The sequence below is a fragment of the Lucilia sericata genome, unplaced genomic scaffold (assembly GCF_015586225.1).
Source record: "Lucilia sericata isolate MDLA Ls3-8-SP2 unplaced genomic scaffold, ASM1558622v1 Contig000689F_arrow, whole genome shotgun sequence".
NCBI classification, from domain to species: Eukaryota; Metazoa; Arthropoda; class Insecta; order Diptera; family Calliphoridae; genus Lucilia; species Lucilia sericata.
Window position 1 is genome coordinate 72,501 of NW_023994692.1, and position 23,344 is coordinate 95,844.

A 23,344-nucleotide genomic window follows, 5' to 3' on the forward strand; every position below is an offset into this window, starting at 1 on the left:
AACAAATAAGGGGATGAGCAGCTTTATATTGGCTAACACAGTTACCACTCTCTAGAAATCTATGACAAATTGCTCTCCCTTAAGCTATTTTAGCCGAATTGTCAGTTTTAAGCGGAATGGAGCACTTCACTCTCTCTCTTTCAAATGATTCAGACATGACAGATAGATAGATAGATAAATAGATAGATAGATAGATAGATAGATAGATAGATAGATAGATAGATAGATAGATAGATAGATAGATAGATAGATAGATAGATAGATAGATAGATAGATAGATAGATAGATAGAGAGATAGATAGATAGATAGATAGATAGATAGATAGATAGATAGATAGATAGATAGATAGATAGATAGATAGATAGATAGATAGATAGATAGATAGATAGATAGATAGATAGATAGATAGATAGATAGATAGATAGATAGATAGATAGATAGATAGATAGATAGATAGATAGATAGATAGGTAGATAGATAGATAGATAGATAGATAGATAGATAGATAGATAGATAGATAGATAGATAGATAGATAGATAGATAGATAGATAGATAGATAGACAGATAGACAGATAGATAGATAGATAGATAGATAGATAGATAGATAGATAGATAGATAGATAGATAGATAGATAGATAGATAGATAGATAGATAGATAGATAGATAGATAGATAGATAGATAGATAGATAGATAGACAGACAGACAGACAGACAGACAGATAGATAGATAGATAGATAGATAGATAGATAGATAGATAGATAGATAGATAGATAGATAGATAGATAGATAGATAGATAGATAGATAGATAGATAGATAGATAGATAGATAGATAGATAGATAGATAGATAGATAGATAGATAGATAGATAGATAGATAGATAGATAGATAGATAGATAGATAGATAGATAGATAGATAGATAGATAGATAGATAGATAGATAGATAGATAGATAGATAGATAGATAGATAGATACTTAGATAGATAGATAGATAGATAGATAGATAGATAGATAGATAGATAGATAGATAGATAGATAGATAGATAGATAGATAGATAGATAGATAGATAGATAGATAGATAGATAGATAGATAGATAGATAGATAGATAGATAGATAGATAGATAGATAGATAGATAGATAGATAGATAGATAGATAGATAGATAGATAGATAGATAGATAGATAGATAGATAGATAGATAGATAGATAGATAGATAGATAGATAGATAGATAGATAGATAGATAGATAGATAGATAGATAGATAGATAGATAGATAGATAGATAGATAGATAGATAGATAGATAGATAGATAGATAGATAGATAGATAGATAGATAGATAGATAGATAGATAGATAGATAGATAGATAGATATAGATAGGAATAGATAGGATAGATAGGATATATAGGGATTGATGTTGACGGTCCTATATCCGCTTGAATGTTTGCCGGGCCGACGACATCTGCTGATTGCAGTTCCTCAGGAAAAGACTCACCCAGGAGGGCACTTACAGGAGCATGGATCCTTTCGAATCTGGCCACTTCTTGTCGGTGTCTCTTGGGAAGGTACCTCTCCTTCGCCGAGAGATCCCTCTGCTTCATCTTAGCCAGAAAAGCCAGAGATTTCCGAGTGCCGTTCTTTGCTCTGTCAAGCTTTGTTCGGCCAGCTTTGTGGAGGGACACTAGGCGAACAACTTTCATCTGAAAGACTGCCTTGGCCTCGCTAGATGGAGGAGATGAGGCTAGCAATCGATTTTGAGCAGATATCTCAGTGATATCATGCCTGCATATGACACTAGCTTCCCCAAAGGAATCTTTCGACAAGCTCAGAAGGTTGTCCCTGAAATCCATAATGTCCTTTCTAACTACCCTTTTGTGATTTCTCTCGCTCGTACTGTCCGCTCCTAAAATATGGTTTTTTGTTTTTTCTATATAATTTTTATCCATTTTGTTCCCACAAATAAGCACGTTCAGACGGACCACACACGAAGTGACGGCATACATGGACTTGGCAACTAACTTTCAACAGCGCTTTGCCATGACACTGAGGAGAATTCCTGACAGCTAGTTTATTTACGCACCACCTAGCCACTCAGGACCTCGGCACAACTACCACTAACGTTGACCTTAAAAGTGCAATTATAACGCACCTCTCTAAACGGTAAAGCCCTTATCAACCAAGAGCGAACTTGCAATGGGCAGTTAAGTATCATCTTTGTCCTGTTATGCAGCAATAGACTAGGTACCACCTATCGATAGTTATAACCCTGACAGGATGAGCAGCCATTAGTTATATATTCCTTTAGATTCATGACCACCCGTGAGAAAGAGTATTAAAAGTCTTCTAAACCCTAGAGACCATAACCACGGAATATAAGCCATCGCAACAAGATTGTTACTCAGGCAAAGGAGAGATAGAATATCTAGGATAGATAGATCACTATTCATAAAGTTGCCATACTAAATAAATATGGCAGCATTAACCAGCAAAAAAAACCTTGCGGTTATTTTTATGGTTTTTATAAAGTTGCCACACTATATATGTTTTAGCAGAGTTGCCGTAGTGTAATAACAAATATAGAAAAACTTGCCGTTATGTTGTTTACAAAATTTTCACTATCTAACAAACCTAAGTTGCCACATAGTTAACCTAAGTTGCCACACTAAATAGTTAATAACAATAAAAGCGCTTAAAATTTTCTTAAACTAAATTATTTGCCTTAGGTTTCTGTACCATATCTGCTAGTACATACTAATACATCTGTAAACATTTTTATATACATACATATACAAATTGCTATTTATGTATACAATATGTATACCGAAAAGCGTCTAATAGTCTACCCAACATAAAATAACAAAAATACATTTTATTATGCTTGTTTTTTTTTTTGCAAATTATTTTTGTTGTTTTCTTTAACATTATTAAAATATACCAACCAACATCTTTTCATACTTGTTTATATTATATACGTTTCTTTTTACTTCATTTAATATTGTCTACTACTGTTGCTAATATTTTATTTATAACTTTTTTTCTCTGCTGCTTTATTGGTCTAGGAGGGGAGGGCCTATTTGTTTTTTTTTTGTATGTATGTATACCGTTAGTAACAAGCATTTTAAATGATGGCCAAGCATGAAGGTCCTTGATATTTTTGCGTAAAATGTTTGGAATTATTTTTTGTTATGAAAGTGGGTAGCAAGTAGATTGTTTCAAAATAAATAGAAATTTAATTTAATAAAAATATTTATTTTCTTTAGTAAATTTAATACAGTTTTGTAGGACTTCTAATGGTTTAGTGTGAGAGGCTATTTTTAGGGTTTAAAAGTTGAAAAAATACATCTGTCATTTTTGCTTGTCTGCTAAATTATCAAATAATTGAAATAAAAACAAAACCGGTCTATTCTTAAACTGTTCAAAATTACTGGATTAAAGCAATAAAACCACAAAATTTATAAAAAGTTTATAAATAAATTTATAAATCAATATAAATTATAATTTGTATTAAAAACAAGAAATTTCATAAGAATTATTTATATTTTGGAACTTAAGAGTGCAATGAAATGTTTTTCGGTCGCTTGCCCCCCCTGAGCCATAGACTGTTTGAATATTCTGGTTTTATTTTACATCAATAACAAAAATATTTGAACTTAAACCGAAAAAAAAACATATAAACAAATATTAAATGAAATCCATATACAATAATAAACCAACACCAACGTAATTATGATGTTAAATACTATGTTTGGAACGAGTAATGGGCGTTTGGTTAGTTGTATGATGCATCCATCATTCATTAAATATAACGAAAACAACAAGAAAATGTTATATTTACAGTTCTTTGCACCCACACACATCATCATTTTGTCAACAAAAGCACAACCATCCAACCAACCAACCATCACAGCAATATTATATTTTGTTCTTCTTTCCAACTTAATACTACACACTCCCGTTACACTGACCCCAAAAAAAGAGAACAAGAAACAACAAAAATGTACAGGAGACAGAGTAATGGAAAAGAAATTGGAAAACATTTTAAAAGAAAACACTTGATACTGTTTTTCTAGAGCCTTAAAAGAAATTAATGAGCTACATTTTATTTTGTAAAGTCTAGCCTTTTTTTTTTGTAGGTTAGAGTACACCTTGATTCTCTGTTATACAATAGGGTGATATAGTAATATTTGGAGGTGTAAAGATTTTGAAGGCGTGGCAATATGAAAGATAGATTGAAAGTTAGATTGAATGATAGATTGGAAGATAGATTGTAAGGTAGATTGAAAGATCTAGAAAGATGTAATGAAAGATAGATTGAAAGATCTAGAAAGATAGATTGAAAGATCTAGAAAGATAGATTGAAAGATCTAGAAAGATGTATTGAAAGATAGATTGGAAGATCTAGAAAGATGTATTGAAAGGTCTAGAAAAATGTATTGAAAGATAGATTGAAAGATCTAGAAAGATGTATTGAAAGATCTAGAAAGATGTATTGAAAGATCTAGAAAGATGTATTGAAAGATCTAGAAAGATGTATTGAAAGATCTAGAAAGATGTATTGAAAGATCTAGAAAGATGTATTGAAAGATCTAGAAAGATGTATTGAAAGATCTAGAAAGATGTATTGAAAGATCTAGAAAGATGTATTGAAAGATCTAGAAAGATGTATTGAAAGATCTAGAAAGATGTATTGAAAGATCTAGAAAGATGTATTGAAAGATCTAGAAAGATGTATTGAAAGATCTAGAAAGATGTATTGAAAGATCTAGAAAGATGTATTGAAAGATCTAGAAAGATGTATTGAAAGATCTAGAAAGATGTATTGAAAGATCTAGAAAGATGTATTGAAAGATCTAGAAAGATGTATTGAAAGATCTAGAAAGATGTATTGAAAGATCTAGAAAGATGTATTGAAAGATCTAGAAAGATGTATTGAAAGATCTAGAAAGATGTATTGAAAGATCTAGAAAGATGTATTGAAAGATCTAGAAAGATGTATTGAAAGATCTAGAAAGATGTATTGAAAGATCTAGAAAGATGTATTGAAAGATCTAGAAAGATGTATTGAAAGATCTAGAAAGATGTATTGAAAGATAGATTGAAAGATCTAGAAAGATAGATTGAAAGATCTAGAAAGATGTATTGAAAGATAGATTGAGAGATAGATTGAAAGATAGATTGAGAGATAGATTGAAAGATAGATAGATGAAAGATAGATTGAGAATAGATTGAAAGATAGATTGATAGATAGATTGAAAGATAGATTGAGAGATAGATGAAAGATAGATTGAAAGATAGATTGAGAGATAGATTGAAAGATAGATTGAGAGATAGATTGAAAGATAGATTGAGAGATAGATTGAAAGATAGATTGAGAGATAGATTGAAAGATAGATTGAGAGATAGATTGAAAGATAGATTGAGAGATAGATTGAATGATAGATTGAGAGATAGATTGAAAGATAGATAGATAGATAGATAGATAGATAGATAGATAGATAGATAGATAGATAGATAGATAGATAGATAGATAGATAGATAGATAGTAATAGATAGATAGATAGATAGATAGATAGATAGATAGATAGATAGATAGATAGATAGATAGATAGATAGATAGATAGATAGATAGATAGATAGACCGAAGATAGACAGATAGATAGATAGATAGATAGATAGATAGATAGATAGATAGATAGATAGATAGATAGATAGATAGATAGATAGATAGATAGATAGATAGATAGATAGATAGATAGATAGATAGATAGATAGATAGATAGATAGATAGATAGATAGATAGATAGATAGATAGATAGATAGATAGATAGATAGATAGATAGATAGATAGATAGATAGATAGATAGATAGATAGATAGATAGATAGATAGATAGATAGATAGATAGATAGATAGATAGATAGATAGATAGATAGATAGATAGATAGATAGATAGATAGATAGATAGATAGATAGATAGATAGATAGATAGATAGATAGATAGATAGATAGATAGATAGATAGATAGATAGATAGATAGATAGATAGATAGATAGATAGATAGATAGATAGATAGATAGATAGATAGATAGATAGATAGATAGATAGATAGATAGATAGATAGATAGATAGATAGATAGATAGATAGATAGATAGATAGATAGATAGATAGATAGATAGATAGATAGATAGATAGATAGATAGATAGATAGATAGATAGATAGATAGATAGATAGATAGATAGATAGATAGATAGATAGATAGATAGATAGATAGATAGATAGATAGATAGATAGATAGATAGATAGATAGATAGATAGATAGATAGATAGATAGATAGATAGATAGATAGATAGATAGATAGATAGATAGATAGATAGATAGATAGATAGATAGATAGATAGATAGATAGATAGATAGATAGATAGATAGATAGATAGATAGATAGATAGATAGATAGATAGATAGATAGATGGATAGATAGATAGATAGATAGATAGATAGATAGATAGATAGATAGATAGATAGATAGATAGATAGATAGTTAGATAGATAGATAGATAAGTGTTCAATGTAAACTTAACTTCATGAAATGTGGTTCCAACGGACAAATCCGTTAGATTGTTGCCAACCAACATTAATCCTACATTATGCTAAGGCCGGACAGTGACGGAGAATGTTAGTGAAGTAATCTTCGTTTCTATAAAAATCGTTTATGTTTTGCCTCTTCAGGATATTTTTAAATATTTGCTCTTAGATCCTTTGCAATAATACATAAATTGTTACGATTTCAAACTTTCTTTTTTTTAATTCAAGGCTAAATCCATCACAAGACTGGTTCATATCAAGTTAAACTATTTCTCTTTAAAACTAACTTGACCTATTATAACTTTTCCAACCTTTTCTTAGTTATTGTTTATATTTTTTTCACTTGTTTTCAGACAAAAAAAAAACGTATTTCTTATCAGAAATTTATGATGAAATAAATATTTTAGCAAACTTTTCTTTGTTTTCTTTTCACTTAATCTTAACTTTTGCTTAAACACACTCTCTTTTTTCTTCCTTCTCACTCTCTATCTCTGTTTTTATTAAATGTCTATAACTGTCGTATTTTTTTGTAATCAAGTTTTATTGTGTGATATTAATTTGTTGTTGGTTTTGTTTGTGTTTTTTGGGCAAAAACTTTTCATTTTGTTTTTTAATTAGAACGTGAAATGGTGATGAATTTTTTGTATTTGTTGTTGTTGTATTTCTTTTTTTGTCGGCCTTGCTAAAGTTCAAATACCCCACTGTGTTTATTTATTTGTTATTGTATTCTCGTATAATTTTTGCGTTTTTTTTTATATGGTAAAAATGTTGTTGTTGGTTTTTTGTTTAAAAGCGCATGAATTTTTGTTGTTGTTGTAGGTTTGTATACAAAAAAGTGTATTCCTTTTACTCTTAAATAATATTGTTATTGTTGTTAATACTACTCTGGTGCTGGTGCTGCTGCTGCTATTGACAAAGTTGTTGTTTTAATATAATTTTTCTTCTTTGAGAAAAAAGTTTTTCGTTTGACACAAAGAAATTGTTGTTGTTTGTTTATTTTTTTTTTCTTCTTCTTATTTTCCTATTGAATATTAAAATTGTCTGGAAATTGTTAGCAGCGACAGCAACAAAATTACTACGTTTATTGTTATTGTGGTTTTTTTGACATTACTATCTCTCTTTCGTTTGCTCTCGCTCTTTTTGTCTTATTGCTGTCCTTTTTTGCTTTGTAATATTTGTTTTTGTTTGTTATTGTGGTGTTTCATTATTTTTTCGGCAGCGTTAAAATTTTATTAAAAGGGGTAGGTCAGGGTAGCTTAAGGCCTTGTATTGTGGCAGACACATGGACGGACAGACAGCCAGCCAGACATTAAAGCAGAACAAAACTGCCTTTTTTCGCCTATTTTAAAAGTCATTGTACACATAATTTTATGATCATAATTTTTTTCTTTGTATACAATATTCTCTCGTTTTTAATTTATTTATAAATTTATTAAACATTTAAATAAATTATTAATTTTTACGAGTTCATAAACCTTTTTCTTTTCAATATATGTATATTTTTCGTCCCTATTTATACAAGTTGTATTTTATTAGTTTTATGAAAAAGATTCTGGTTTTTTTAATATTTTATGATGAATTGCTTTAGAAAATTTTTAATAAATTAAAAAAATATTTAAAGATTTTAATGAATTTGAGGAAAATTTATAACTCTGCTAAATGGAAAGAGGAGTAAATTCACATTTAAATTCTGGAAATAACTCTTTGTCTCTCTATTTATCTATCTATCTATCTATCTATCTATCTATCTATCTATCTATCTATATATCTATCTATCTATCTATCTATCTAATTATCTATCTATCTATCTATCTATCTATCTATCTATCTATCTATCTATCTATCTATCTATCTATCTATCTAATCTATCTATCTATCTATCTATCTATCTATCTATCTATCTATCTATCTATCTATCTATCTATCTATCTATCTATCTATCTATCTATCTATCTATCTATCTATCTATCTCTATCTATCTATCTATCTATCTATCTAATTATCTATCTATCTAATTATCTATCTATCTAATTATCTATCTATCTATCTATCTATCTATCTATCTATCTATCTATCTATCTATCTATCTATCTCTATCTATCTATCTATCATCTATCTATCTATCTATCTATCTATCTATCTATCTATCTATCTATCTATCTATCTATCTATCTATCTATCTATCTATCTATCTATCTATCTATCTATCTATCTATCTTCTATCATCTATCTATCTATCTATCTATCTATCTATCTATCTATCTATATCTATCTATCTATCTATCTATCTATCTATATATCTATCTATCTATCTATCTACTATCGATCTCTCTATCTATCTATCTATACTATCTATCTATCTATCTATCTATCTATCTATCTATCTATCTATCTATCTATCTATCTATCTATCTATCTATCTATCTAGCTATCTATTATCTATCTATCTATCTATCTATCTATCTATCTATCTATCTATCTATCTATCTATCTATCTATCTATCTATCTATCTATCTCTTTTTGAACTTATATTAATTCCCTTTTTATTTTCTTTCATTTCAGACGCTCCCTAAAACCATACACACTCACACACAGCAACAAAACTATGGACCCCAGCAGACATCACGATTTTTTAGCCAATCCTGATGAACGATCTAATCGGAGCACATATTATGGACGCGAAATACCTGAAATAACATCACATCATTATTATGGACCCGCAACAACGACAACAAGGACGGTAAGCAGTAATAATACACGGAAACCTTGTGGTTGTACGACCACAGGTAGTGGTGCAACGGCCGGTAGCATAACGTGCAATGGTTGTCGTTTAAATCCAGCTGATGAGGGAGGAGGAGGAGGAGGTTGGTCTACAACAATGCCAACTAGTAATCAAACAGAACATATGCAAAGAGGTGCTGCTGTGGGTGCGGGCCCTGGAGCTGGAGGAATGGGCCTGGCGGGGGATTATCATCATCGTATGGCTAATGAGTCTGCCATGCGTTCTAATATAAGACAAAGTCCTATGTATGCGCCGCCGCCACATCATCAACAACAGGCGCAGCATCCACAGCAAAACATACATCCTGCGGGTATGTTGCCAACGCAGCAACATCCTGGTCATGTGGGGAATATGACGGGTGTAAGAACTAGCTATTGGGGGCATACAAACACAACAAATAGTAGTAGTACAACACAACCTTATGGCAGTGCTGGTGATGAACATTTAGATATTAGTGTTACACGACGAAATGCAACTGTTCCTGCGCCGCCACCTCCACACCACGACTATGGACCTCCCTATAAAACAATGTCAATGCCAACGAATGCCACACATTCAAGCCAACATAGCAGTAGCTACCAGTTACCTACATCTTCTCTACACTCTACAAATCCTCTACACCAAAGGGTTAGTGCAATAGCAGGAGGAGGAGGAATGGCAAGTGCGGCGGCTGTTGGTAGTAACCAGGCCAATACCCCCTATAAAGAACAACGCATTTATGATTATCAAAAATACTCCTCACCTTCCACGGCTGCAGCTGCCACGGCAAAAATGCCCTATAATCAAGCACCCACGTCCGCCAACATGTATGAGGGTCATCACCTGAGTAGTCAGGCCATGACTAAAGGTTTACCCATCGATCATCATGTTATTAATCCCAGCAATATGCCAACCTCTAAAGAACAGCATCCAAGTCCAAATTATGCCCGCAAATGTCCACAAATGTATGCGCCCGAAGAACAAACTACTGCACACCAGCATTTGTATATGTCAACGCCACAATTTAGCTCGGATAAGTTTACACGGGCCTCGCCTCATCAGGCGCCACCACCACCACTACCCGCACCAACCGTAACAAGTGATTATTCTAAATTAAGAGAAAGTCCTAGTGGGAGTTCTTATTTGCACAGCAGCTCCGATAAATATCTACAGCACAGTACGCATTTAAGAGAATCTCCACAATTTCCCACACACTCGACGACCCAACCAACAAACCGTAATCCTACGGCGTATTATGGCGTACAACAAACTCAAAATCCCTCCAAAATACTCCCACCGGAAATGTCCTCATCTTCCCCCTCATCAGCCATTATAATGAAACAACAAAGTCATCAACATGCCAACACCGCAACACACCAACATTATCAGTATTCAAAGAGTCCACTACCTCCACCATTACCACCGTCCCATATGCAAACAACACCACAATCATTACCCACTCATAACGCCCAACAAATGGTAGCTCAAAAACAAACGTTAGTAAATGTTGCCGGCCCACCGCCGGGTTCTTTACATGCGCAACGTTATTTAATGGATAGTGTAAAGCGTGAAGATGTGGAGATGTACGAAGCTTCTAATCCATCTAGTGCGCGCCATGGGAGTAGTAATGCCTCTGCTGGTATTTATATTAATCCCTATAATACTCCACCACCTACAGTGTCGGATAATTGCTGCAAAGAGGTGGCTTTATCCAATTCTTCCTCGCCCTATACTACCGGCTCGGCCACTCCCAATTACCGGGTAGAATCTCCACAATTTTATCCTACCAAATATGCCAAGTTAAGCATGAATGAGAATCTAAGCAGCAGCAAACATTCGCTACTCAATCAAAATACTCCACCGCCCAGTAGGGCACCCAGTCAAAGAGGGCTGCAGCATCAGGCCAACTACTACTATGAGGGCAATTCACATTCGGCTCCCTCACCGGCAGCGGCCACAGCAGCCTCGCCTTCACCCTCTGCTCTGTTGACGACCACTTCTCAAACTCCCATGCATCATACGGAATATATGTCTTCTACTATGCCCAGTGGGCCACCACCAAACAACTCCTCTTCTCAATTGGTAGCAGCAAATATGCCCTCTTCCTATGCCTCACAACCTTCATTAACAGCTCAGCATCATCAACATCTAACGCAGCAGCAGCCTCATCCACAACATCATCTTCAACATCCTCCCTCTTCAGCTGCTTTAAGGCACAATGATCTAATGATAACGGTGCAACCTTCCACTACACATCCCTATGAACGTGCAATATTACATCCCAATCAGCCATCTTCGGCTGCTCCTTCCGCCTTGGCTCCACAACATTTAAACTCAAAACCGAGTTTAACTCACCCAACAGCCAATTCCTCTTCCTCCTTAGCCCTACAAATGCCCCCGGTGGGTAGTGCTACAGCGGCCAAACCTTTGGCAAAACATCAAAAACCCAATTATCGTGAATTGATTAATCAAAAACTGGCTTTACGTAATGCCACCTCGGAGGAGGAGCTTAATATGCAGATTATTAAAAAGACTTTAAATGTAGACACACAAAACATTAGAGCGGCGCCAGCTAATCCCTTGACGGTTAGTAATCGTGCTCCAACAGCACGAGATAACAGCTTAAAAGCCTCTAAACCTTTAAACTCCGTAATGGTGACACATAGTGCTTTGCCTTCAACGGCCCGTGTGATTGACTTGCCAGAAGCTTTACCGGCACGTATTTGCATTAAGCAGGAGGAAGAAAAACCCTCTTCTTCTTCCTCTTCCGGCGGTGGGGGAGGTGGTAGTACCACAGCCTCTTCTCCTCTAGATCTCTCTATGCGCACGGTTAAAACCAAGGCGGATTCTACAGAATATAAATACCAACAAAGACCTTCAGCTCGATTAACACAAAATGCCAGTTCTACTACCTCCTCCTCGTCGCCGGCAGAAGGACGTTATACTTTGCCTAGAGTGGATTCGACACCCATATTTTCGGTGCATGCTTTTGAACCGGCAGCAGCTAATCGACAAAGCCACTCACGTCACAATTCTTTGGAGAGAAGAAATTATACTCCTCCCACGGCAGCACAACAGCAGGTTACACAAAGTCCTAGTTTAACAGCTGGTAGTCCTTATCCTCCGGCTTCCACACAACACATTCCAACAGCTCCTTCCTCCTCAACACATCATGCTTATGCTAATAGAGAAACTGTAAATAGTGGCCTAACAAGAAGAATGGATATGCCTCCACAATCGTCTTCGTCCCTCAATTGTTATGAAAACTCTTTGGTTATTAAGACAGCTCCTAAGTTAAATAACCTAAACAGCGATTTGGTGGTAAGACCCTCCACCATAACAGCTGCTACAGCTGCGGCACAATCCTCCTCCACTACTACCCAACCCAGCCGGCCTAGTGTTTTGGAAACTAATCCCTATGCCACGGTTATTAAGACAGAAAACAAACGTTTTAATGAAACACCACCCATCTCAACGCAGCATACTTTGGCGGCCGTGGAAAGATTGCCACCCGACACCAGTATAATGGCTTTGCCGGCCCGCAATCCTTATGGTGTAGTGCGAACGGCCATACAAACAAATCATAATAACAATAACAATATCTCAAGTTCAAATATTACACCTCCAGCAGCCGTCAGCAATTATTCTCTGGCCTGTGAAAAGAATCCCAACTTTTTGGGACGTAAACGTCATCTTCAAGAATACTCCCAGCAAATGTCACTCCAGGAACCGGAGGCTAAACATAAACGTTATATGGAAACGAACACAAAATCTCCAATAGCCATGAGACCCGCAGATATTTCTGTTATTGCAGTAAATGAGGTGAAACAAGAGGAAAGGGAAAGAAGTAGAACATTACTAAACGAAGAAGTGCATAGTTCGGTTATAGCTTCCACCACAAATAATCATATTATTAATAGTTCCCAGAATTCCAAAGTTATTGTTAATAATGTAACAAATCCTGCAAATACTTCCTCTGTTTTAGTGGTTTGCAAAAAAGAACCTTTAACGCCTACAGGTGACTTAAACAATTCCTGTTTAACGACATCATCTTGTATCAAAACTACTGAAATGCCGGCAAATTCCTTTACTGCACGCATACGCACCAAGGCGGAGTTGAAAGGCTTCACTTTCAATCCACCACCACCGGCTCCGGTCATACAAAACAAAGATATTCCTGAATGTTCAAAAACACCTCCCGCTCCTGCTGCTCAGTTAAATATTAAGCAAGAAGAAGAAGAGGAAGAAGAACAGGAAGAGGAGGAGGAGCAGGAAGTAGAGCAAAAACTTATACCCGCTGAGAAAATCAAAGAGGAACTGGTTAGCAAAATAGAATTGCCCTCAATACCCGGTTTAAATGATGAATTTGAGGAAAAGAGTCTTTTAGATTTCGGTTGGAGCAATACCTGCAATAACTTTATGGAACAGCTGTTAACAAGGCCGTTGGCTAAAAAGAAAGTAACAGCCACTAAAAGCTTAAAAGACCCCGATATGTTGGTGACCTCTAGTGAAGCGGTAACAACAACTTCTAGCAACAAATTAGAAATAACAGAAAACGCCAATTTTTCCACTATAGAATCGGCAGATAATACCACACGCAGTTCCTTTGCACGCCTAGAGGCGCAAGGTGTAGACTCTAGTATGACATTTAATAACAATCAACAAGATTCCATCAATTCCCAAAGTTCACAATTTAACCATAAAAAACTCTCCAAAACCGAACGAGAAAAGAAACGTTTTCAGCAAGAAAAACGTTTAGCGGAAAGACTAAAAGCTAAAGAATCCTCTTCGGAAAGCGAAGATGAATTGGATAAACGTAAGACTGAACGTTTAAAGAAACCACCCATGAAAGCAAAACATAAAATGAAAACAAACAAAACGGCGGGCAATACCTCAAATAGTTCGGATAAAAATAGATTTTCCGATTGTGGTTCGGACACCAGTAGCACAGAGATTCGGGAGGATAAACAGGATACTAAACAAAAGTCAACTGATAAAATAGAAATTAAACAGGAATTAAAAGAAACGGAGCAAGAAGAGAAACAAGACAACCTAATAAAGAACAACAACGAAAAATGTGATATTAAATTAGAAAAAGATAAGGAAGAGAAAGAAGAAACAGAAGAGAATAAGAAAAAAGAGGAAATTCAGAAACAAAACAAACAGGAAAAGCCCTTAATGAAAAAAGAAAATGCCTCAAATAACAAGGATATGGAATTAAATAAAACCAAAAGAAAAGAGAAAAGTGCAGCAGAAACCACAGATAATGAGGAACAGGATGAGGAAGAAGAAGAGGAGGAGGAAGAGGATGACGAAGAAGAAGAGGATAAACAGAATGCAACACAAAAAGCTAAAAACAACAAACAGTCCTTAAACACCATGACCAGAAGCAAACGTAAACAGGAATTGGAGCAACAATTGGCCAATAGTAAAGTTTTGCGCAATGACAAGATAATAAGAAACTTCTCCAATGCCAATTCCAGCAGCAAAATCAAACGCAAATATAATCGTAAATATAATACCGTAAGCAGTCTTTTAGAATCGGGAGGCTTAAGCCGAGAATCGGGCATAATGAAATCCACACGTTTAAAAGCTAAACTCGAAAGAAATGGCGGTAAATTGAATATAATCAAAAACAACAAAATGAAAAACAACAATAATAAACTGCAAAACAACAATAGCAAGGATTTGGGTAACAATAATAACAACAACAACAAATTGAAAAATGTTAAACCCGAAAATGTACACGATCGTAATGTTATAGATTTATATCGTTTTAAACGAGCACTCAAAGTGCCACCCAGTTTGATTAATATAAAACATCCAGGGGCGCATAAAATTGCCGCCTCCCTGCCGGATTTGGAAAGACATGCTGAGGCCTTAGAAGCTTATGCCAAGAAGCGTGAAAAGAATTCTTTGCAAAAACAAACTAAATTTAAAAATTCCAAAGGTTTAGGCAACAAAATGAAAAAGGAAACACATGACTCCTCAAAAAATGACAACGATAATGACGAACCTAAATCCATAATAGATCTGCTGCATTCTCGTGTAACTAAAGCCTCCGGCATGAATGTGCGCAATAAAACCACCACTACCACAGCGGTGTATAGGCCCACCAAACCCTGCTGTACCACCAGTTCTAATAACACAAAATCTCTACTGAATAACAGCAGCAACAACTGTGGCATGTTTAGTGAAACTTCTCAGACCACCGAGTCCAGTGAATTGCAAATGTTGCCGGAATTGAAAAAGGACTCTGATATAGAGGAAGACAATGATGACAATGACTCCACCAATGGTGGCAAGAAAAGACATTTTAGTATATTTGATACTAAAGTTTTGCCCACCAAAACCCGCACCGAATCCAAATTACAGCAGAAGAAAGAAAACATACGAGAGATATTTGTGGGTGATGATAGGCCCGCTTCTGCACCGCCTGAAATGACCCAGACACTAGACTCTTGTGAGAAAATGACATATGAGCAGAAATACGAACAATTTCTGCAACAAATGAATATAGTGGTTAGTGCTGATACCTTGGGCAGGTTAGGACGTTCGGCTGCTGCTAAAAAACTGCCCTCCACAGCCAATGGTAATCAGGATTTAAACAGCCTTAATATTAAACAAGAAGAAAATGATACCGAATCCACTGTTATGGATGGTGATGATCTTAAAGAGGATCACAAATCCGTACCCAATCATTTCCGCAAACGTCGTGGCAAATATCTAAGACGCAAGGGTTCTTCTGGCTTTGATTACATACGCAAAAAGAAAAAACCCACACCAGCCTCCTCCACCTCACATCAAAACAATTCACAGCAACAACAACATCACAATGGTCCTCTTTCGAATCTTCATCATTACTCCATAAAATCGGAAAAATGCGATATGGATGAGTATGAACATAAGATCAAGACGGAAGATGATGTTAGTCGTGAAATACAAAAATGGGTACTCAACAAGGGTGTAGGACAGAGTACTATGCATAAGGCGGCGCGTCAAGGTTATATAGATGTGATAGTTTATTGTTTGGATCGTATAGGCATGAATCCGGATCAAAAAGATAATGCTGGCTATACTCCACTGCATGAGGCCTGCACCAATGGTTGGTTAAATATTGCTCGTGTTTTACTGCAATATGGAGCAAATCATTCGGAGGCAGCTCATTCGGGTATACGTCCGCTGCATGAGGCTAGTGAAAATGATCATGAGGAAATTGTTCGTTTGCTATTGTCCTATGGTGCTGATCCGCTATTGGCTACCTATTCAGGTGGGTATTTTATCTAGTTTCAGTTTAATTCTAATTCAGTTTTAGATCAGTTTCAGTTTAGCTCTAGCTCAGTTTTATTTCTATTCTAGTTCAGTTGTAGGTCAGTTCGAGATCAGTTCTAGTTTCATTCTAGTTCAGTTCTAGTCCAGTGCTAGTACAGTTCTAGTTCAGTTCTAGTTCAGTTCTAGATCAGTTCTACTTCAGTTCTACTTCAGTTCTACTTCAGTTCTAGTTTAGTTCTAGTTCAGTTCTAGTTCAGTTCTAGTTCAGTTCTAGATCAGTTCTACTTCAGTTCTAGTTTAGTTCTAGTTCAGTTCTAGTTCAGTTCTAGTTCAGTTCTAGTTCAGTTCTAGTTCAGTTCTAGTTCAGTTCTAGTTCAGTTCTAGTTCAAGTTCAGTTCTAGTTCAGTTCTAGTTCAGTTCTAGTTCAGTTCTAGTTCAGTTCTAGTTCAGTTCTAGTTCAGTTCTAGTTCAGTTCTAGTTCAGTTCTAGTTCAGTTCTAGTTCAGTTCTAGTTCAGTTCTGTTTAAGTTCTAGTTCAGTTCTAGTTCAGTTCTAGTTCAGTTCTAGTTCAGTTCTAGTTCAGTTCTAGTTCAGTTCTAGTTCAGTTCTAGTTCAGTTCTAGTTCAGTTCTAGTTCAGTTCTAGTTCAGTTCTAGTTCAGTTCTAGTTCAGTTCTAGTTCAGTTCTAGTTCAGTTCTAGTTCAGTTCTAGTTCAGTTCTAGTTCAGTTCTAGTTCAGTTCTAGTTCAGTTCTAGTTCAGTTCTAGTTCAGTTCTAGTTCAGTTCTAGTTCAGTTCTAGTTCAGTTCTAGTTCAGTTCTAGTTCAGTTCTAGTTCAGTTCTAGTTCAGTTCTAGTTCAGTTCTAGTTCAGTTCTAGTTCAGTTCTAGTTCAGTTCTAGTTCAGTTCTAGTTCAGTTCTAGTTCAGTTCTAGTTCAGTTCTAGTTCAGTTCTAGTTCAGTTCTAGTTCAGTTCTAGTTGAATTCTAGTTCAGTTCTAGTTCAGTTCTAGTTCAGTTCTAGTTCAGTTCAAGTTCAGTTCAAGTTAAGTTCTAGTTCAGTGCTAGTTCAGTTCTAGTTCAGTTAGTTCAGTTATAGTTCAGTTCTAGTTCAGTTCTAGTTCAGTTCTAGTTCAGTTCTAGTTCAGTTCAGTTCTAGTTCAGTTCTAGTTCAGTTCTAGTTCAGTTCTAGTTCAGTTCTAGTTCAGTTCTAGTTCAGTTCTAGTTCAGTTCTTGTTCAGTTCTAATTCAGTTCTAGTTCAATTCTAGTTCAGTTCTAGTTCAGTTCTAATTCAGTTCTAGTTCAATTCTAGTTCTGTTCTAGTTCAGTTCCAGTTCAGTTCTAGTTCAGTTCTAGTTCAGTTCTAGTTCAGTTCTAGTTCAGTTCTAGTTCAGTTCTAGTTCAGTTCTAGTTCAGTTCTAGTTCAGTTCTAGTTCAGTTCTAGTTTAGTTCTAGTTCAGTTCTAGTTCAGTTCTAGTTCAGTTCTAGTTCAGTTCTAGTTCAGTTCTAGTTCAGTTCTAGTTCAGTTCTAGTTCAGTTCTAGTTCAATTCTAGATCAGTTCTAGTTCAGTTCTAGTTCAGTTCTAGTTCAGTTCTAGTTCAGTTCTAGTTCAGTTCTAGTTCAGTTCTAGTTCAGTTCTAGTTCAGTTCTAGTTCAGTTCTAGTTCAGTTCTAGTTCAGTTCTAGTTCAGTTCTAGTTCAGTTCTAGTTCAGTTCTAGTTCAGTTCTAGTTCAGCTCTAATTCAGTTCTAGTTCAATTCTAAATTCAGTTTTAGATCACTTTCAATTCAATCCTATATTTTGTGCATATTTTATGTAAGCGTTTTGTTTTCTCTTACCAGGTCAAACTCCCTTAATGTTAGCTTCAAGCAAAACAATGCGTGATATTTTAAGTAATCATTTAGTAGATGTACAAAGTATGGGACCTGAACGTAAGCCATGGCGTTTCAATGGACCTTGGGAAATATATGGTGAGTTTTTCCACACAACACTCTTAATTTAATAACTAATTTGATTACCTTTTCCTAGATCCTTCGGAATGTGGTTATAATATATTTGAGGGTGCACCAAATACAGTATGTGATATGAGCCGAGCTCTTTTACGTAGAGGTTCTTTAACCAATAATCAAATGTATCAAAACAATAAAAAACTAAACAATGTGCTCAATACAACAATTAATACAACTGCAGCAGGAGGAGTAGCAACAACAGCAACAAACAGTTTAACTTCAACCATACAAGCATTAGCAAATAATCTCAACTTAACAACAACTTCTTCTACAACTGCTGCTGCCGCCTCTTCTGGCCAAAGTGCAATAATAAATAATGCAGCAAGTAGTACAACAACTAATAGTAATAATACCACTACTACGTCACCACCAGCAATTGAAACTGTACAATCCAAAACAAAAATTGGAGAGCCTACCTCTAAATCCATGATGGAAAAATGTGCTGTTGTTTTGGATAATATAGATCGTTTCAATTCTGTACGTTTATACAATGATAATAAACCGGAAATTTTAGTCGAAAATTCCGATAGCGATGGTGAAATGTTCGAGTTTGAAGAGGCCGACGTTTTACTACCGCCTTTGTATTTATTGAAGGATGAGGGTACCCAAGATAAATGGGTATTGCTAAATGATTTGTGCAATTTACTTAAAGTTAAATCTAAGGATACTCTATTGAACAAGGTGAGTGTAATTGATATCACTTGTGAATAATTTTCGAATCAAATTTTTTTATAAGTTGTACAGTTTTAATTAAAGTTCTGTTCTGCCTCAGTTCTGGTTAAGTTCAAGTTCTGTTCTAGTTCTTTTCTAATTCTATGCTAGTTCTGTTCTAGTTCTGTTCTAGTTCTGTTCTAGTTCTGTTCTAGTTCTAGTTCTAGTTCTGTTCTAGTTCTGTTCTAGTTCTGTTCTAGTTCTTTTCTAGTTCTATGCTAGTTCTGTTCCAGTTCTGTTCTAGTTCTGTTCTAGTTCTGTTCTAGTTCTGTTCTAGTTCTGTTCTAGTTCTGTTCTAGTTCTGTTCTAGTTCTGTTCTAGTTCTGTTCTAGTTCTGTTCTAGTTCTGTTCTAGTTCTGTTCTAGTTCTGTTCTAGTTCTCTTCTAGTTCTGTTCTAGTTCTGTTCTAGTTCTGTTCTAGTTCTGTTCTAGTTCTGTTCTAGTTCTGTTCTAGTTCTGTTTCTAGTTCTTGTCTAGTTCTGTTCTAGTTCTGTTTCAGTTCTGTTCTAGTTCTGTTCTAGTTCTGTTCTAGTTCTGTTCTAGTTCTAGTTTCTGTTTAGTTCTGTTCTAGTTCTGTTTCTAGTTCTGTTCTAGTTCTGTTCTAGTTCTGTTCTAGTTCTGTTCTAGTTCTGTTCTAGTTCTGTTCTAGTTCTCTTCTAGTTCTGTTCTAGTTCTGTTCTAGTTCTGTTCTAGTTCTGTTCTAGTTCTGTTCTAGTTCTGTTCTAGTTCTCTTCTAGTTCTGTTCTAGTTCTGTTCTAGTTCTGTTCTAGTTCTGTTCTAGTTCTGTTCTAGTTCTGTCTAATTCTGTTCTGTTCTGTTCTAGTTCTGTTCTAGTTCTGTTCTTGTTTCTGTTCTAGTTCTGTTCCAGTTCTGTTCTAGTTCTGTTCTAGTTCTAGTTCTGTTCTAGTTCTGTTCTAGTTCTGTTCTAGTTCTGTTCTAGTTCTGTTCTAGTTCTCTTCTAGTTCTGTTCTAGTTCTGTTCTAGTTCTGTTCTAGTTCTGTTCTAGTTCTGTTCTAGTTCTGTTCTTCTTTCTGTTCTAGTTCTGTTCTAGTTCTGTTCTAGTTCTGTTCTAGTTCTGTTCTAGTTCTGTTCTAGTTCTGTTCTAGTTCTGTTCTAGTTCTGTTCTAGTTCTGTTCTAGTTCTGTTCTAGTTCTGTTCTAGTCTGTTCTAGTTCTGATTTGTTCAGTTTCGTTCTGTTCTAGTTCTGTTCTAGTTCTGTGTTCTAGTTCTGTTCTAGTTCTGTTCTAGTTCTGTCTAGTTCTGTTCTAGTTCTGTTCTAGTTCTGTTCTAGTTCTGTTCTAGTTCTGTTCTAGTTCTGTTCTAGTTCTGTTCTAGTTCTGTTCTAGTTCTGTTCTAGTTCTGTTCTAGTTCTGTCCTAGTTCTGTTCTAGTTCTGTTCTAGTTTTGTTCTAGTTCTGTTCTAGTTGTTCTAGTTCAGTTCTACTTCAGTTCTAGTTCAGTTCTAGTTCAATTCTAGTTCAGTTCTAGTTCAGTTCCAGTTCAGTTCTAGTTCAGTTCTAGTTCAGTTCTAGTTCAGTTCTAGTTCAGTTCTAGTTCAGTTCTAGTTCAGTTCTAGTTCAGTTCTAGTTCAGTTCTAGTTCAGTTCTAGTTCAGTTCTAGTTCAGTTCTAGTTCAGTTCTAGTTCAGTTCTAGTTCAGTTCTAGTTCAGTTCTAGTTCAGTTCTAGTTCAGTTCTAGTTCAGTTCTAGTTCAGTTCTAGTTCAGTTCTAGTTCAGTTCTAGTTCAGTTCTAGTTCAGTTCTAGTTCAGTTCTAGTTCAGTTCTAGTTCAGTTCTAGTTCAGTTCTAGTTCAGTTCTAGTTCAGTTCTAGTTCAGTTCTAGTTCAGTTCTAGTTCAGTTCTAGTTCAGTTCTAGTTCAGTTCTAGTTCAGTTCTAGTTCAGTTCTAGTTCAGTTCTAGTTCAGTTCTAGTTCAGTTCTAGTTCAGTTCTAGTTCAGTTCTAGTTCAGTTCTAGTTCAGTTCTAGTTCAGTTCTAGTTCAGTTCTAGTTCAGTTCTAGTTCAGTTCTAGTTCAGTTCTAGTTCAGTTCTAGTTCTGTTCCAGTTCTGTTCTAGTTCTGTTCTAGTTCTGTTCTAGTTCTGTTCTAATTCTGTTCTAGTTCTGTTCTAGTTCTGTTCTAGTTCTGTTCTAGTTCTGTTCTAGTTCTGTTCTAGTTCTGTTCTAGTTCTGTTCTAGTTCTGTTCTAGTTCTGTTCTAGTTCTGTTCTAGTTCTGTTCTAGTCCTGTTCTAGTTCTGATTTCGTTCAGTTTTCGTTCTGTTCTAGTTCTGTTCTAGTTCTGTTCTAGTTCTGTTCTAGTTCTGTTCTAGTTCTGTTCTAGTTCTGTTCTAGTTCTGTTCTAGTTCTGTTCTAGTTCTGTTCTAGTTCTGTTCTAGTTCTGTTCTAGTTCTGTTCTAGTTCTGTCCTAGTTCTGTTCTAGTTCTGTTCTAGTTTTGTTCTAGTTCTGTTCTAGTTCTGTTCTAGTTCAGTTCTACTTCAGTTCTAGTTCAATTCTAGTTCAGTTCTAGTTCAGTTCCAGTTCAGTTCTAGTTCTAGTTCAGTTCTAGTTCAGTTCTAGTTCAGTTCTAGTTCAGTTCTAGTTCAGTTCTAGTTCAGTTCTAGTTCAGTTCTAGTTCAGTTCTAGTTCAGTTCTAGTTCAGTTCTAGTTCAGTTCTAGTTCAGTTCTAGTTCAGTTCTAGTTCAGTTCTAGTTCAGTTCTAGTTCAGTTCTAGTTCAGTTCTAGTTCAGTTCTAGTTCAGTTCTAGTTCAGTTCTAGTTCAGTTCTAGTTCAGTTCTAGTTCAGTTCTAGTTCAGTTCTAGTTCAGTTCTAGTTCAGTTCTAGTTCAGTTCTAGTTCAGTTCTAGTTCAGTTCTAGTTCAGTTCTAGTTCAGTTCTAGTTCAGTTCTAGTTCAGTTCTAGTTCAGTTCTAGTTCAGTTCTAGTTCAGTTCTAGTTCTAGTTCAGTTCTAGTTCAGTTCTAGTTCAGTTCTAGTTCAGTTCTAGTTCAGTTCTAGTTCAGTTCTAGTTCAGTTCTAGTTCAGTTCTAGTTCAATTCTAGTTCAGTTCTAGTTCAGTTCTAGTTCAGTTCTAGTTCAGTTCTAGTTCAGTTCTAGTTCTGTTCTAGTTCTGTTCTAGTTCTGTTCTAGTTCTGTTCTAGTCCTGTTCTAGTTCTGATTTCGTTCAGTTTTCGTTCTGTTCTAGTTCTGTTCTAGTTCTGATTTCGTTCAGTTTTCGTTCTGTTCTAGTTCTGTTCTAGTTCTGTTCTATTTCTATTCTAGTTCTGTTCTAGTTCTGCTCTAGTTCTGTTCTAGTTCAGTTGTGTTCTAGTTCAGTTCTAGTAGATTTTAGTTGTAGTTCGTTTATAGTTTTGTTCTTGTTCAGATCTATTCATATTATTATAATTATAACTTATTTATAAAACTTTACTTACAATTTTGCTCTTTTCGTTTTCTTTTAGATTTATCCCTCTAACTCGTCTTCATCAGCAGCTTCCGTAGCATCCGCTCACAAAAGTCTTATGCGTGAATTGAAAATGTCGGATTTCCTGGAGAAGGCGACATGTTTACAGCTTTTGTGCGCCGGTGAAAAAATAAATATATGCGCCTCAAAGGTTGTCCTTATAAAATACAACGAGAATGTTAGAAACTTATTAGGGGTCAAAACAATATTAATGAAATTTTAGAAATAACTGAAAAAGAAACAGAAATAAAACAAAACACACAAAAAAAACAAGTTTTACATACAAACAAAAAGGAAAACAGAAAAATTATTAAGTTAAAATAAAAAAACCAACAAATTATACAATATTAAATATAATTAATAGTTATTAAGCTTTAAAACTTAAAAAAACACTTATATTTATATAAAAATATATTAAACAAGAGAAACAAAATTATGAAAAACAAATTAACAAATAAAATAATTAACAATAGTTTTTAATTTTTATGTAGTATTTAAGTTAAAAACAACAACAACACAAATATAAAAAAATATAATTTAATTAATTAAATATAAATA

General features: G+C 34.8%; 1 protein-coding gene across 2 annotated transcripts in view; it reads left to right on the plus strand.

The window, feature by feature from the left end:
- LOC119607358 overlaps positions 1-23,137 on the plus strand; it is a 53,597-nt gene extending 30,460 nt beyond the window's left edge. Inside the window, exons 3-6 of one of the 2 annotated variants that reach the window (XM_037961225.1) lie at positions 9,152-16,620; positions 18,458-18,586; positions 18,645-19,306; positions 22,785-23,068. In XM_037961225.1, the coding sequence (XP_037817153.1) occupies positions 9,195-16,620; positions 18,458-18,586; positions 18,645-19,306; positions 22,785-23,009 (8,442 nt within the window). In that variant the 5' untranslated portion in view covers positions 9,152-9,194 and the 3' untranslated portion in view covers positions 23,010-23,068. Of the gene's footprint in view, positions 1-9,151; positions 16,621-18,457; positions 18,587-18,644; positions 19,307-22,784 lie in introns of both variants that reach the window. The other variant, XM_037961227.1, reaches the window with a different exon arrangement.
- Positions 23,138-23,344: the final 207 nt, after the last annotated feature.